General features: G+C 41.7%; 1 protein-coding gene across 5 annotated transcripts in view; it reads right to left on the bottom strand.

The window, feature by feature from the left end:
- Nucleotides 1-16847, bottom strand: part of Grhl2 (grainyhead like transcription factor 2) — a 147677-nt gene that overhangs the window by 65560 nt on the left and 65270 nt on the right. For all 5 annotated transcript variants that reach the window (XM_047544898.1, XM_047544889.1, XM_047544907.1 and 2 more), the window contains exon 7: nucleotides 15557-15668. In XM_047544898.1, the coding sequence (XP_047400854.1) occupies nucleotides 15557-15668 (112 nt within the window). The remainder of the gene's footprint in view (nucleotides 1-15556; nucleotides 15669-16847) is intronic.

The following is a 16847-nucleotide window of genomic DNA, read 5'->3' on the forward strand; positions in this document are numbered from 1 at the left end:
ATACCGTAAACCACTGCCTATATTTAGCTTGCAAATTAAACAATAAATTGTCACCAGATATTGGTACCACAGCGTGACCTTCAATGCAACTGAGTTGTGAAGAAGCACTGAGAAAAACCAAGTTCGTGAGGCAGAGAGCATTTTGGGACTACTGCAAATTTATCCACAAAGGAAGGCAGGGTTGGGTCAGCCGTAGAGGAGGAGGCAAGCAAGAAGACATCTCCACATTCTGCTAGCAAGCACCATGAAGATTGAGAGAAAAGTTCAAAAGTCAGCCCTCTTCAGAAAACAAGGGTTGGAAAAGGCTGATGAACTTCACAGTGTTTCATGAAAGGGCTGCTAAGCACACATGAGTGTACCATGCTCGCCCTGCATGTTTCTGACAAGTTATACTCTGCCCAGAAATGATTGTATTCAATTCTATTTTAATTGTTACGGGAGGGATGATGGCGAATCCTTTTGTTATCTTTTTATTTTTTTATCTTTTGCATATAATCAGTGGTTTGTTAATAGGTTTTTCAATTCAGGCTTTTGAAGACTGAGTTTTCCTCTAACTGATTGTATGAGCGAGTTGATGCTGGAATGCTGTCAAAGGAAATGCTAATTCCTTCACCCTAATTAAGCTTCATGTGCATGGTAAGTTGTAACTGCCCCTTTTAATTATTTTTGTATATATTGTTGGAGATTAAAAGGAGTGGTATAATTAATATAAAAATTGCCTCTCTTCTGAAAGGTATGGATTCTGCCTGGGCTAGTAATATAATGAAGCTGGAATGCTGGAACGTCTCTGGGCACCGTTGCCAATTTAGTGTACACAATGCAGTTTTTTTTTTTTTTTTTAAGCAGAAAACTTGGCATAGTTTATGTATTTGGGGTCTTGGTACCACAAGTCCATCTATATGGTGGCAGTCAAAGGGAGAAAGGACATCGGCAGTGCCAACACAAACTGGATTTAGTTTTTTGTCCTTCTCTCACCAAACCCTGTGACCTTCAGTGAGTTACCCAACCTCTCTGAACTTGTATTTCCTCATTTATAAAAAACAGAAACAATATAATAGAAGCTGCTTGTCCATCGTGGATCATGGGAACAATCCAAGTCCCCATTTACCTCTAACCCGCCTGTCCTCTAACATCAACTTAAATTTTCAGGAAACAGTAGAAGGTCAGCCGAGGAGCATTTGCTCTGACTTGAAATAAGTGAAATAAATAAACCCTAATCTAAGTGGGTTCCAAGATTTTTGTTTTGTTTTGTTTTTCAAAATCCAAGAAACAGCTTTTTAAAACCCGAGTGACTCACGAGAACTTGCAAATGAACTCGTTATTTTGAACAAAAAGGAATGGACAACATTTTTTGTGAGCCAAGCGTGTGCTAGGCTCTGTTCTTAATATACGCACTTCACAAACATTACCACAGACAATTCTTTTTTTTTTTTTAATTTTCACTTACTAAAATAGAAAATAAGTCCATACTTTTAGATCCTCCCTTTCCCTGCAGTCACTTGGTTTGTATCCTGCCTGATTTTTTATTTTTTTTTATTTTTGGTATCGGAGATTGAACCCAGGGGTGCTTAACAACTGAGTCACAGCCCCAGCCCTATTTAATATTTTATTCCGAGACAGGGTGTTGCTGAGTTGCTTAGGGCCTGGTTAATTTGCTGAGGCTGGTTTCGAACTCACAGTCCTCCTGTCTCAGACTCCCGAGCCACTGGGATTACAGGCATGTGCCAATGAGCCCAGCTCTTGTCTGTTTTTGTTTGCTATAACTAACTGAATACCACAGACTGGGAAAATTACAAAGAATAGAGGATTATTTAGCTCATAGTTCTAGAGACTGGGAAGTTCAAGAGCATGCGGCTGGTATCTGGTGAGGCCCTTCTTATTGCATCAAGACATGGCAGATGGGATCTCATGGTGAGACAGAGCATGCATGCTAGCTCAGGTGTCTCTTCCTTTTCTTTTAAAGTCACTAATGCATCTTGGGCCACCCCCCTCAGGATCTCACCTAAACTTAGTTACCTACCAAAGGTCCCACCACCAAATACTATTAACATATGAATTTGAGGATTAAGTTTCCAACATGAACTCTTGGGGGACACACTCAAACCGTAGCACATAGGGGGCTGAGCTGGGGTTGGAACCTACAAAGTTCTTTCTATACATAAAGCCCGAACTTTTAACTTCTGTGACATATAATCTTCTAAATGAGCACTTTTTGATAAATGATCCAGAACAATGATGGAAGCTGAAATTGTGAGTACAAAATACATGACTATGATAGAACAATACCTCAATATTATTAAAACTGCAATAATCAATAGCATTATTACTATTTACTATCCATGGTTTATTATAATACCTTCACAGAGATTATTTAAGAAAACATCTCTTTAAGGATTTTCTCTTTAGGCCAATTCAGTATTTTATTTGTGTCTTCTGTACTCTTTTTTTTTTCTAGAGAAGGAATTATATAAGCCAATGTTACAGATTTCAAATTGTATCAACTATAAATTTAAAGTAAGAAAAATGTTTTATGTTGTAACTCATTATGTTCCATGTATGCTGGTATTTTTAAATACTATTTGATTTCATTTTTTTAAAAACCACAAATTTAATTCCACATGGGTCATACCCTGTGTGTAGAGACTCAAATGCACATGCATGTGTTCATACATGAACCATGGCTTATAGTTTTGAATCTAATCAACTTGGATGGACTTGAAGTTGAACTCTTTCCATCAGTCCATTTGACTTAGAGAGATTTAACTTTATCTCATCCCTGGTCCACAAAGTTAGTTTGTGAATAACAAGGAAAAAATAAATAAATAAATAAATAAATCCTGGTGTTTTCTAAGAATTGTCTGAGTGAGTAAAGATATGGATGATATTTTGGTAAATAATTTATATACGTCTACTCAGCATGAATTATTCATGATTGAGTCTGGTTTTCTAATCTTCATTTCATCCCTTGACACACTAATGCCCTTGGGGGTGGGTACGCAGACAAGAAGTTATGGGCACATGGGATTAGCAGTTACCACCCAAAGTGGTTAATTGGTCATCCTTGGTTCCCTCTACCACAAATTCCCTACGCTCCTCCCACCCAGACGATATTCTGGAGAAACAGTATCACTTGATTAAACCAATGGAATTGACAAAGGAAAATGGAACTCTTCCTCAAATGATGGCCCCTTCTATCATTAGTAAGAATCTTGAGAATTGTGTTCTATCAGACATTCCACAGTCTGTCAAAAGATCATCCTGGTGTCTAACAACCGTCAATGTCAGAAATAATTTTCGAGCACAGATAGTCATATTGAGAGTCACAGACTGAGTAGATTCAAACAAGAGTAACGACTTTTTGGTTTTTGGTGGTGCCATACACAGATGTATTACAAGGACTGTCAATCCTCACGTGGATTATCTTTTACTAAATTTGAACCAAAAGCCCAATTCCTTCAGAGACTTAAGATACATTAAGATTAACCTCCATTTTTCACCTCCACGGTAGGCCCTGGCTGCCCTGTCACATGGATGGAACTAGCGAGCAGACACAGGAAGACAAATCCGTTCCATGCTGTGGAGGTGGGGGCTGAAATGACTCATCTAACTGACTGTATTAGAAAAGTTAATTTTTTCATTAAGTGCTATGTAAATGATTCGTATTGCTATTCCCATTTGCTTTTACTATATAACCTGCCATTTCTAATTATATTAGAGGATTTCAATATTGTTTCAAATTTGAAATTCTATTCCTTTCAATATATTTCTTCAAGAAGATAAATTTGTCCTTCACAGGAAGGAAGCTGCAGCTCCAGCTTACCTTTGTAATGCTGACCACAGCACATGGGGACGGGAGGTATGAACCGCCTGAAAAGCAGCAGACCTCTCTCGGCTGGTTTCCTATCTTTCAAACAGAGATGCTAGGGACACAGCCTCACGGGATGTGGGGCCATCACCCATGAAGCCCTCGCTTATTTTAAAACTCATCTTTTCAAAAGCAGAAACACCGCTGGTGGCTCCACATTCCTGGAGCAGGTTCAAAGAGTTTTCTTCAGATTAATTTCATCTTATGTTAGCTTCAACAACCTCAAAGAGTTTAATTTAATTTTGGAAAAACTTTGTCTTGCTGTTTTAGGTTTTGTAAACAAAGCAGGAAACTAAGTTTGCCTAATTTTGCACTTGGGAATATTTCAAAGACATAAATTCATTTCAGTTGAAAGATATAGGGTCAGAGAAGCTTCTAGAAAGTGCTGGAAGGTGGCTAAAAATACTAGCTTTATACTTTTGTTCAGGAAACATATGGATCTCACAAAACAAACAGGCTGTATCTTCAGGTGTTTTTTGTCATTTTTAAGACAATGCAATAATTTTAAAATGTGAGAATATCACATTAACTGAGATTTCATTAAATGCATCTCTGAAGGAAAAAATAATAATTAGGTTCCAAGCAAAAAAAGAAAAAGAAAGAAAAAAGAAAAAAAGAAATAAAATAAAAAGTATAAATTATTTGATGAAAACATGGTGTGGTAACTATGAATATAGAAAAGGCCCATCACTTAGGGGGGAAAAAACACAATGCCTAGTAAATGTTAAAAAAAAAAAAAAAATAGAAGATAGGAAATATAGCATTTTATTTAACTGAACACAGTGAATCTATCAGGTTGTTTTGGTTACCTGTGTGTGTACACGTGTGTATGTGTGCTTTAGTTTTAAAAATCTCATCTAAACCAGCATTCCTATAGGGCAGCTCAGCTCTCTCAATAAAACAGTCAAGAGGGTTTCAAGCATCCATTCCATGCTTCAGTTCTCTCTGGAACATTCCTTTTGGTTAACCACTCAGAGTTTTAAAATTCCCAGGAGTAGGAAAACTCTTTACCAGAAAAGGTTTATTAAGCAATAATATCCTGGCCCAGATAAAAGGCACTTCCTAGGAGCAGAGAAGAAAAACATATGTAAAAGGTTACATTCATTGTAATTTTTAATTTCCAAATATTGCAACATTTTAAAAAAATTGCTTTTAAATAATTTTCCATTTGTTTGCTTCAGGCAAACAGTAATGATTTTTAGTTATGATTTAAAAAAAAAAAAAGAAAACTCCCCTGGTTTATCAGTATATGCATTATGTTTCTGTGCTAGCGATTAAATCTTAAGAGTTGCCAAAGTTTTATCAGAGGTCTATCATGTAATAAAACAGTATTTAAGCCAGGCACGGTAGCACGTGCCTGTAATCCCGGCAACTCAGGAGACTGAGGCAGGAGGATCACAAGTTCAAAGCCAGCCTCAGCAACTTTGCAAGGCCCTAAGCAAGTCAGCAACACCCTGTCACAAAATAAAATACGAAAAGGGTTGGGGATGTGGTTCAGTGGTTGAGTGCCCCTGAGTTCAATCCCTGGTTACCTACCCCTCCAAAAATCCCACAATATTTAAATATAAAAAAATAAAGTACCAAAAGCACAACTTGCCTCCTGGCATGCAGAAAATAATGCTACCAAAAACAAGTCTTTCTGAATGAAAGGGGAGGGTTCAACCCCAGCCAGTTAAATAAACATGTTTACCACAACTGTCGCCTAAAAGCATAAAACTGCCTAGAGCAGTTTGTTCATGAACCGCTCACACAAGTTGGTCCCCTGTTCTATGCCCAGTTCTGCACCAGGTTCTGGGTATATAGAAGTTAAAAAGAGAGTCTTCATCCATTCAAAAAGTCAGAACCAGTGACTGGACAGAATTAAACTGACACACCAAGTAAAGCATGGCAACGTGCCAGTGCTTAGAGACAAACCAGGCCCAGAGGAAGCAGCTGACTTCCTGGAGAGACTGGGGAGTTCCCACCCAGGAGGGGACAAGGGAGCGAGGTCTTAAGGTAGGAGAGGTCTTCCAGACGGAGGAGGGAAGAGAGGGCTGTTCTAGGCCTGAGAGCCCTGGAGGAGAACAGAGGGGTCAGAAGTTACTAGGAAAAAGTAGCAAAGGGTGAAAAGACTCCTATCGATATGACATTAAGAAATTTTAGTAAATGATCACACTAGATAGATATGAATGATAAGTTAGGAGTGAGATAGTAGTGTAGAAAAGAGGAGGACCCCGCAATAACTTGAGAGGGAGTCTGGGGACTAGGAACTGGAGTGTGATTCCAAAACTCTGGGTGGTTTATAAGCTCCAGCCCTGACCTTGACCTTTCTATGAAGGGAAATAGGGGGAACCCTAGGGCCACCCTAGTCACTCACTCCGAGGGGGAAATGATTGTCTCCAGAGGTGTTGGCCTCAACAGAATCCATTTCTGAGATTCATACTGAGACATGCCTGTGATAAATGGCTCAATTATTATTGAATTTTTTCATTATTCTGCCTGAAGAACAAATGTTAACTTTAAAGAGTACATGCATTTTACAATGCTTTAAAATGCTTGACGTTCATCCCCTACCATGCTTTTATCACGTAAAAGTTTTCTAACCAAAGTTGAAGATGAAAAGGAATCTTCAGTAACTGTGGCTTGGGCACCTCCCTATGACACAGAGCACGTCTCACGTTGCACGTGAATGTGGTAACAGTGAGAGCTGGTGAAGCCCGGAGACCCTGGTGCCCACCTGTCTGGTCCTATGGGGGAAGAAGGGACACCGCTTTGCTCTCTGGCTCACAGCCTGAATTCTCACTAGGTCTCAGAGTTAGTTTTTGAAGTTGAGGACTCTTGTTGTCTTGCTTTTTTATCAAATATCTATCCTATCTATTAAGAAGTATGGAAATAGCCTAGAAAAACATCAGAAAATAAAATTCCATTTGCTTGAGTTATTTTTATTTTTTATTTTTTATTCCGGGGATTGAACCTAGGAGCACTTAACCATTGAACCACATTCCCAGCCCTTTTTTATATTTTATTTAGAGACAGGGTCTCACTGAGTTGCTTAGGGCCAGACTAAGTTGCTGAGGCTGGTTTTGAACTCTTGATCCTCCTGTCTCATTCAGCCTCCAGAGTTGCTAGGATTACAGGCATGCACCACTGTGTCCAGTCATTGAGTTATTTTTAAAGGAAAGAAGACCCACATTTTCCATCTGCAGGGAGATAGCAAGTGTGTGGAAGTCTGGGACTAGAGCAGGCCCCCTGAGAGCTAAGCTAAATGGGAGGGTAGAAAACCGATGAGAGAGAGTGGTGAACTACTGAGGACTCTTTCTAGTCACCTACTTCCTGACCATCTGGACACCTGACCTCCAAAAAGAACATAGTGGCCTCTTCCCACACACAACCCCAAATCTCCCACCTCCTACTTTTCTGCACAGTGTTCAGAGGAGCCCAGCCCATAACTGCCTATAAAAACTGCAGGAGGGAACCAAGGCCACTCAGAAAGCCAGCTGCCTCTAGAAACCTCAGGAAAACAGTGCTGCTTAATTTGAATCACAATTCCTAGAGAGTGGAGCATGACTCCAGAATAGAAAGAGGTCCAAGTCCCACAGAGGACATCTAAGCTCTGGTTTGAGAATCTTTCCAAAGGCTTTCTGGGATACTCAAGGAAAAACGTGGAGAAGTAAACCTGGAGAAATGGTTGATGTCATTGGAACTTAAGTTTTCAGGGAAAATATTACTTTAATATAAAACTGCTATCAACCACACACAATATTAAAATAGCTCTTAATAAATACATTTGTATTAGGGTACAGACAATAATCCTATAATGACATGCTAATAACTGAAAATGAAGTGTAATTGTCAGCTAAGTACCATGGAAAATTAAAGGATTAATGTAACCAAATAACTAATACATCCTGATACAGGAAAGATTACCATGAACCAAAATTATAAGTCAGAGAATGAACAAAGGATGTACCACTGGTTTCACGATTAGCTACAAACTTTGATCAATATTGGTAACATGAGCTATAAGTGAAAAATAATGATGTATTGGTGGAATCAGTCTTATTACATCACAATGGGCAATCAGGTAATTCTGAAATTGCACCAACTGTGATGTGTATTATTTTGGAACGTCTGCATCATAAAGTACTGAGGGAATTCTGAATTCTGTTCAGGAATTGACATGTGAATGTTAACAAATTAACTGTTGTAGCTTCTGGTTTTCATTCTATGAAGTTAGTATGAGTTGTTGAACCCCTCCTAATTTGCCTTCCCTACTTGAAAGGTAACAAATTGAAAAATGTCCAACCCCAGAAAGTGGTGTTGGAATGATTCACTGAATAGACTCGATATCTAGTCCCCCTCTTATTTTGATGGGCAATTCATTTTAAATAGTTTTAGATGGCTCGTACACTGGGCCAAAATGGGCAAGTCCACCAAGCAAATGAGTCTAGGGCTGCCATCTTGCTCCAGGTATGGAGGGTGCCTCAAAATCAAGAGGCCCCTGCTGAACTCAGGACCTGGCCCACCTCCACACCCTCAGCACCTGGCCATCCTGCTTCCCCAGCTCCTTCCCTTGGGATGCCACACCCACCCAATCAGCAATGCTGTGTTTTTCTTTCATGACCCTTCTGCTTTATCCCCACAGCCAGTAACTTCGTACTTCCTCCTTCACAATTCATGCCTTTGCATATTGGTTCTTCACCTGGCTGTTACTGGCCTCCCTGTTACCAGTCTCTAATCCAATGCAGACCCTTCCCCAGCTGGCCCAAAATCCCCTCTCTAAAATACAGGATCATCCCATTACAATTCCACCATACATCCTCAAAGATTATCCGAAGCCTCCAAAATCCAGTACTGCAACTCATTAAGTAGAAATTTCATCACAATCAAGAACACAAGCAACAACAGGTGTTGGCGAGGATGTGGGGAAAAAGGTACACTCATACATTGCTGGTGGGGTTGCAAATTAGTGCAACCACTCTGGAAGGCAGTATGGAGATTCCTTAAAAAACTTGGAATGGAACTACCATTTGACCCAGCTATCCCACTCCTTGGCCTATACCCAAAGGACTTAAAATCAGCATACTACAGAGATACAGCCACATCAATGTTCATTGCTGCTCAATTCACCATAGCCAGATTGTGGAACCAACCTAGATGCCCTTCAGTTGATGAATGGATAAAGAAACTGTGGCATATATATACAATGGAATATTACTCAGCCATAAAGAATGATAAAATTATGGCATTTGCAAGCAAATGGACAAAATTGGAGAATATCATGCTAAGTGAGATAAGCCAATCTCAAAAAACCAAAGGAAGAATGATCTCGCTGATAAGTGGATGATGATACATAATGGGGTGTGGGAGGGGTTAGTTTTAGGGTTAGAGTGAGGGTTAGGGAGGGGGGCAAGAATGGGGGAAGGAAGGACTGTATAGAGGGAAAAGAGGGATGGGAGGGGTGGGGGGAAGGGGAAAAAAATAACAGAATGAATCAACCAACATCACCCTATGTAAACGTATGATTACACAAATGGTATGCCTTTACTCTATGTACAAACAGTGAAAGAACATGTATCCCATTTGTTCACAATAAAAAATAAAAAAAAAAAAAAAAAAAAAAAAGAAATTTCATCACAGTATTCTATTGCCTATTACCTCTCATATTTTCCACCATCTGTTCTTACAGGAGTTCTGGGAAGACAGGTGCATATATGTAATGCAGCCTGTTATGGTTTGGATGTGAGGCGTTCCCCAAAAGCTCACGTGTCAGACCATGCAAGAAAGTTCAGAGGAGAAAAGATTGGGTTGTGAGAGTCTTAACCCAATCAGCGAATTAATCCCCTGATAGGGATTAACTGAGTCATGACTGATGTGGTAGGGTGTGGTTGGAGGAAGTGGGAATTGGGTGTGTGACTTTGGGGTATATATTTGTATCTGGCAAGTGGAGACTTCTCTCTGCTTCCTGATCGACATGTGAGTTTCTTCCTTCCACCATACTCTTCCACCATGATATTCTGTCTCACCTCGAGCCCCATGGAATGAAGATGTCCCTCTAAGGAGTAAGACCTCTGAAACTGTGAGCCCTAAATAAACCTTTTCTTCTTTACAATTGTTCTGATCAAGGTTTTTAGTCACAGCAGCAAAAAAGCTGACTAAAACACAGTCATTTACATAAATGGCAATATGTAGGTGCAATTTCTATCATCCCTCTTTATGTATCCCTGAATCTCAAAATCCACTTTGTTCAATAATAGAAAAAACATGGATTAGCTATAAACAAGGAATGCATGTTAAACTTCAATATAGAGGATAAGTGCACACATGCTCCTGTGTGTACCTACAAAGCCACAAAAAAGGCTTTGTGACTCCACGTCAGTGCTAAAGCAACATAGGACAATAAAATCTGAGCTTAGTTACCCTCAGCATCTGGCTCAGTGATGCTCCTCTGCAAAGATGTGGGGGTGTTTGCAGAGAAGCTGAACCAGCATGACCCCTATGTTCTACCTGCAGCTCAGGTTTGCTGCCAGGATGTAAGCAGCAATGACCTTCTAACACCAGTGGCCATCCAGATGTGTGGCCAGTGGGACTCCCTCCTGGGCACAGCTAGCCAGCACTAGGTCCAAAGGCTTCAGCCTGTGCTGCATGGGGAGAGCTTGACACAGGGGTCCTTTCAGAGCTGGAGACCAACAAGTTCCATCTAGGCTTCACATTCTTGTCACCCTAAGGTCTCCAAGATTCCCCTTAAATTTAGTAAGCCTTTCCCCAATCTCATTTATATGGGACTTCCTTCCTTCCCCCTATTCTGCATAGTTCAATGAATTCTCACTAGTGTGCATGGTAGTTCATGTCCCGCCAATCTTTGCCATCAGTTTTATTAGACTTGATGAAACAATTTTCCAATATCATTTTGATTTTTTTTTCTTGATCATTTTACCTGGCATGTGCTATTTCCTTGACTTGTAGCACCACTGTCCCTCTACCTTTTAGACCTCAGATGCCTTTGATATCCTTTCAGAAACATCTCCTCTGGGAAGAACTCCTCTGTGCTACCTCTTATCATTTGACATTTTAGCTGTTCATCTTTTTGCCTCTAGATGCCGGCAGCTTGAGAGAAAGTTCCTGCACTAATCCTATTTTACTCACCAGTGCCTAAGAAAAGGTCTGGCACACAGAAGGTGCTCAATAAATGCTTGCAGAATGAATGTATGCATTTTCTCAAACTGGTGTCAATAAACATGGGATCATCATTAACTCCATATCTCAATATAATGTGGCTGTTAAACTTAGAGACAAACTACAAATAGAATTAAGTGGCTTTTCCACATAGGAGGTATAATTGACACAGGAATATCCCTTGGGCTGCAGAGAATGAACTTATTTATGACCCTGAATAATTGCTGTTATTCAAGAAGCTTACAAGAAAGAACCTGTGAGCCGAGGAGAACTTTGCTTGTGTGTTTTGAAAAGCAGCAGAATCTACTTGGACCTGGGTTTGTTTGTTTTACTTCTATCAAGTCAGAGCTAATTACTCATGTTTCTTTCCCCGCCCCCAAATACTTTAAGAACCACATATCTGAACAGGCTTTTTGGAAATTGTAGAACTAGCAGCAGCTAACAGTCTCACCTCCCAGACTGTAAAATGTCCCCAGTGTCGGAAGGTAAGGGTAAAAGGCAAGACTTCCATGTGAGGTCAATTAATGAACGTCTTCAGTCCCTCTGCATGTAACCTGCGCCCTCAGGAACTAGCTAGAGGCTCAGATACAAAGGTGATATATGGAGAGAGGGGACAAACTCTGGCATTCTTGGGTTTCCATCCTACCACTTATCAAGTGTGGAACCTTGGGTAAAATTCTTACCCATCACCATTTCAGTTTTTCTTTGGCGGGGTGGGTACCAGGGATTGAACTTAGGGGCACTCGACCACTGAGCCCTATTTTGTATTTTATTTAGAGACAGAGTCTCACTGAGTTGCTTAGTGCCTCGCTCTTGCTGAGCTGTCTTTGACCTTGAGATCCTCCTGCCTCAGCCTCCCGAGCCACTGGGAATTCAGGCCTGCATCACTGTGCCCGGCTACCATCTCAGCTTTTAAACTACACAGTGGTGATTTTGAGGATAAAGGAGAAAATGCTAATGGGTGATGTTTCTAGAGCCTGGAACACAGGTGGCAATGATCACACAGTAGCTGTTAAAGGTGTGGCCATCCCTTCAGGCCGACCCTCTGCCAACATAATCAGAGTTTCACGCACATGTTCGTCCATCTCACCCACTCATGGAATATTTACCAACACTGGTACGCTGCAGGATGTGCTAAGCACTGAGGCTGGAGCAAGGAACAAACAGACAAGCTCTGCACTCATGGAGCTTACAACTTAGTAGGAAGCAAAACTCTAAGAAATATGAACATAAATAAAGAACACGTCAGGTGGTGATAAGTGCCCTGAAGTTAAAGATAATGGAGATAGAGAGTGATGAGGGTGTGTAGGTGACAGGGAAGGTCTTGGTGACAAGGCTTGAAAAAAATGAGGGAAGAGGCCACCTAAGTATCTGTGTGAACGGCATCCCAGGCAGAGGGGGACTGAGTGCAGAGACAGCCCCTGGAATCTCCACTCAAGCCACAGGAACCTGGAGCAAGCCTCCTGCTCTGCCCTGAGCCTCAGAACCCTCGGCTCTCTTTTGCAGGGAACCAAAAACAGGACTCCCCCAGAGTCTGGCAGTCTGGGCCTGGCTAGCACACCAGAGGATTAGGTGTGGGAGATGAGGAGAGGCCTCCAAGATGACCACCCCGTCCAAGGGAGGTAAGTGTGTATTAGGAGAGAATGTTCTCCAGTGTCAGGATGACAGTGTGCAGGAGTCACACGCATCTCTGGGTGTGTTGCAGTAGGGATGTGGGGTAAGGGAAAGACACCATGGAAGGTGGAAGCTGCACTGGACTTGGCTGCTGGTGGAGCGGGGGAATGGAGGAGGAGGGCAGAGTGCAGAGGGAGGGCCAGTTATCCCGGGCACCCTGCAAAGCTAGATGGAAAGCACTCATGCCCATACACACAAAATGTGCCATGCATAATTTGGAGTTTGAGATTCCTCTAACACCAAGACCCCAAGGACTACCAGTTATAAACTTTAGCTAAAGGAACCCCAAACTGGACTCTCAATTCCAGCTTCAAGGTCACTGCCTGGATGACTCAGTTGAACTTGCTGACCACAGACAGATGCTAGAGGAAATATGGTAACTGTGATTTCTGAACCCTGACTTCAACCTCTAGCCTCATGGAAGTTTTAAAAAGGAGTTTCCTTAAATAATTTTGAACTCTTTCCTTTCTGTTTTTGGTCTTTAGAAGGCTGTCAATCGAGACTGGCAAAGGTATGGCACATGTGCTCTCTGGTCTTCCTGCACACCTAGCCGGCATTGATAGCTCTGCCAGACTCCTGTAGAGAGGAGGGCACCTCGGGCTGCTCTTCCTCCCACACTCGGTTCCCATGGATGGTGGTGCACAGTACCCGGTGTACAGCCTCACAGTCTCAGTTCTCCATAAGACTAGAAGCATGTTTACACCTCTCGGGCACAGGGATACATGGCTTGACTTTTTAAAGGAAATCCGTAATATTTTTGCACATTTTCTTACCCTGTGAGCAGCTGTCAAGTTGAGGTTAGGGGTAGACATTGTGCTCCGAAAACATTTGCTCCAATCGAATTCAATGGATTGATTTTGTACCGTGGTCTCTGGTGGGAAGCAAGTAACCCAACTTCTCATGATGTTCCTTATTAAAAGTCAAAAATCTCAAAGACAAAGCATGTGGTCTGTCCATGGGCTTGTGTGTGTTCTCACGCATGTACATGGATTACATAAGGGAGAAAAGTTTTGAAGGTAGACAGAAGGTGAGAAAGGAGAGAGAAAAGAAGATTTGAAGGGCTACCAGAGCTGAAGAAAACATTCTGGACTCAGACAACTAAACCCTGTTACAATATCAAAGTTGAATCAACAGGTATGCCAGTAAAATGCTTTTTATTATTTGCCTTATTTGAACCTAGCCCATTTTTTCCATTTAATTGCTCCTCTCATTTTCTTGGGTAATAATTATAAGGCTAACTTTTCAAATAAAATAAAATTGTTCCTCTGCTCTATGCAGACTAGTTACAAAGCAGGCTAAGGCAAGTTCCCCAAACCCCTATCCCAGTCTTGGGGGTAAGTCACTTGAGACAGTAGGTCAGGGAGCCTTCTCTAGACCTTAGTTTCCTTGTGTATTAGATTAATATGTTTGACTAGTTATCACAGATGTGTGTGCGTGTGTGCACGCGCGTGTATTTGATGAGAGGTGGGAGGGGCTTAAATCATCTGTAGGACAAACCAATAATTAGTCTCAATATGTTCTATGCTGAGTGTTTTAACTTAACCTAGTCACTAACCAACCTCGGCCATTGGTCAAGAGGTCCTAGCAAGAGTGAGAGGAAGGTCTGAAAAGTCCTTCATTGTATTGTGCAAGAAATCGAAGCAAATATCCTTCTAGCCACTCGGCAATGCCTTCTGATGCCCAGCACAATGGAAAACTTCGCTGTGCCTACACTCATGGGACCGTAGCCTCTTGGTCTACAAAATGGGGCAATAAAGCCTAGAATACGAGAAAAGATTTTTTTCTCTTATGGAAACGGCATGTAACTAAAATGTTAAAATACTTACAAATGCTTGCATGATTGTCTGTGTGTTCAATAATTTTTGAAGACTTTGAAATCCATGCTTTGACTTTCCCTCCTTGGCTCTGTATCTCAGAAGTCAATTTCTAAAAATTGCACTTTTTAAGGTCACAGGCCCTCTGGCTATGGGTTAAGTCTGGTTCAGGAGGATCACTGGCAGGATCCTGGGAGACAGGAAGGCCAGGGCATTTCTTCTGTCCCTCTTGGCACTGAGAGTGTCTCTGGCAGCGATTCCTCTGTGGCTCCACCTCCCAATGGAAAACTGCTCCCTCTGTGGTCCCAGCTCCTGCTGGGTGGCTCCCCAACACCCACCACCACCTCCCTTTGATTCTCCCGCCCAACAGGTAATAGCTGGATTGCCTCACTGTGCCTTCAGCCTCTCCAACCTTGGCAATGAATCCCCTCCACTGAACTTCTTGGCATGGGCTCTACCTTTCTATATGGACTGTGGAGGACTGTTGTGGGGGCTATGGTCTCCCTAGAACAGACATCACATTTAGGAGTGTACAGCCCCCCAGACAATGGACTTGGCACATACACTCCTTCTATCCTTGGCAGAGAAGGTGTCTTCAGTGGTCATTAACCTGACCACCAAGTACTACTTGCACTAGGTGTGTGAGGTGTGGGAGGAACACTGCACAGAACACTAGAGCCTCCATCTTGCTGTGCAGTGATGTCAACTTTGCCAAGGGCCTTAGAGCCCTCATCTAACCTGCTGATTGCCTTAGACTCAAACAAGGATGGCATGAGAACAGGTTTCAGAAACCCAAGTGGTTCTTACAAATCTGATGTTCTGTTTTTATTATAATGCCATGGTTAACCTTCATGGGAGGGAAAGTGCTTGGCTCTTAGCTTAGTCCTACTTTAATTTCCAAGGCAGACTGTGCTAAGGGTACTAACACAGGGAGGCACATAGGCATGGCACAGAAGCTGCAGGGTTCTCGATGTGATCCCTGTACTGGGCCCCTTGGCATCACAACATTTAGTTTATCAAGACCTCAAGGAGGGCAGGACCAACGTACCGATGTCCAGGACCCTCTGCTTTGCTGTGTGCTGCCGCGAGTGCCAGTACTTCCAGTACTTCAGCTGTTCGTCTCGGTTCTTGTCTTCGCTGAAGACCACCATCACCACGCTCTGCAGAGGGGGAGAACGGGGAGATTACGCTCTGCCCAGTGCTCCTGTTGCCTCAGAGGGTCCCCCATTCTAGCACAGGTACGTTTCTTAAGCAAGAAAAGCTCAGACGAGTTCACTTGTACTGATGGTTTTGATTTAAAATGGGCCTACTTAAAAAAAAAAAAAAAATAGGAAATGAGAACCACACAAAGAGAAAAAAAGAATCCTACAGCAAGTTTGATTATATCATTAGATCAGCCAGAATGCCAAAACACTTTTTCTTATATTGTAAATAAACACACTTCTGAAATCTTGTTTCCTGAAACAGAATTTGGTAACATTTGTAAAGAAGCAACATTCACCTCTGGCCTAACTTAATGTCTGGGCAGGAATAGGGCAGATAAGGAGAGAAATACTAAGGAAATGAGGGGAATGCTGAAAGATGCAGCCCTATTGATGCACAGAGTTAAACTACAGGTATTTCACATGCTGAAAAATACAAGGGCAACTGGGCATGTGGCACATGCCTGGAGTCCCAAAGGCTTGGGAGGCTGAGGCAGGAGGATCTCGAGTTCAAAACCAGCCTCAGTAACTTAGCCAGGCCCTAAGCAACTCAGAGAGAACCTGTCTCTAAATAAAATATTTTTAAACAGGGCTGGGGAATGTGACTCAGTGCTCAGTGGTTAAGCACCCTGGGTTCAATCCCCAGTACCAAAACAAAACAAAACAAAACATCCCCCAAAACAAAAACAAACAAACAAACAAACAAAATCCAAGGGCAATAATGTTACCTATTTAAATATAATGAAGATGTACTTGAAAAATGAGTTTGAGAAACTATTTTTATCTTGAAGAAATAAAAATCCAAAACCTCTTTTGGTTCTAAGCTACAAGCAGCCTCATTAAATTAAATACACATAAATTCCCTGTCATTTATAAAATGAAGATAGTACCAAGAATGAATGAAATAGAGATGGTACTAAAACAAACAAACAAAACACTTAAACTGTGGTGTCAGGAATACTTCTCTCACTCCATATCCAAAGCACTTCTTAGACACTTTCTGACATTTCAGAAGACTATCTCATCGACTCTCTTTCCTTAAGAACTTCTTTGGGCTGGGGATGTAGCTCAGTGGTAAAGCACTTGCCTTGTGGGTACACAAGGTTTGATCCCTAGAGCCACAAAGAAACAAAACTT

The sequence above is a fragment of the Sciurus carolinensis genome, chromosome 1, assembly GCF_902686445.1.
Source record: "Sciurus carolinensis chromosome 1, mSciCar1.2, whole genome shotgun sequence".
Lineage (NCBI taxonomy): Eukaryota > Metazoa > Chordata > Mammalia > Rodentia > Sciuridae > Sciurus > Sciurus carolinensis.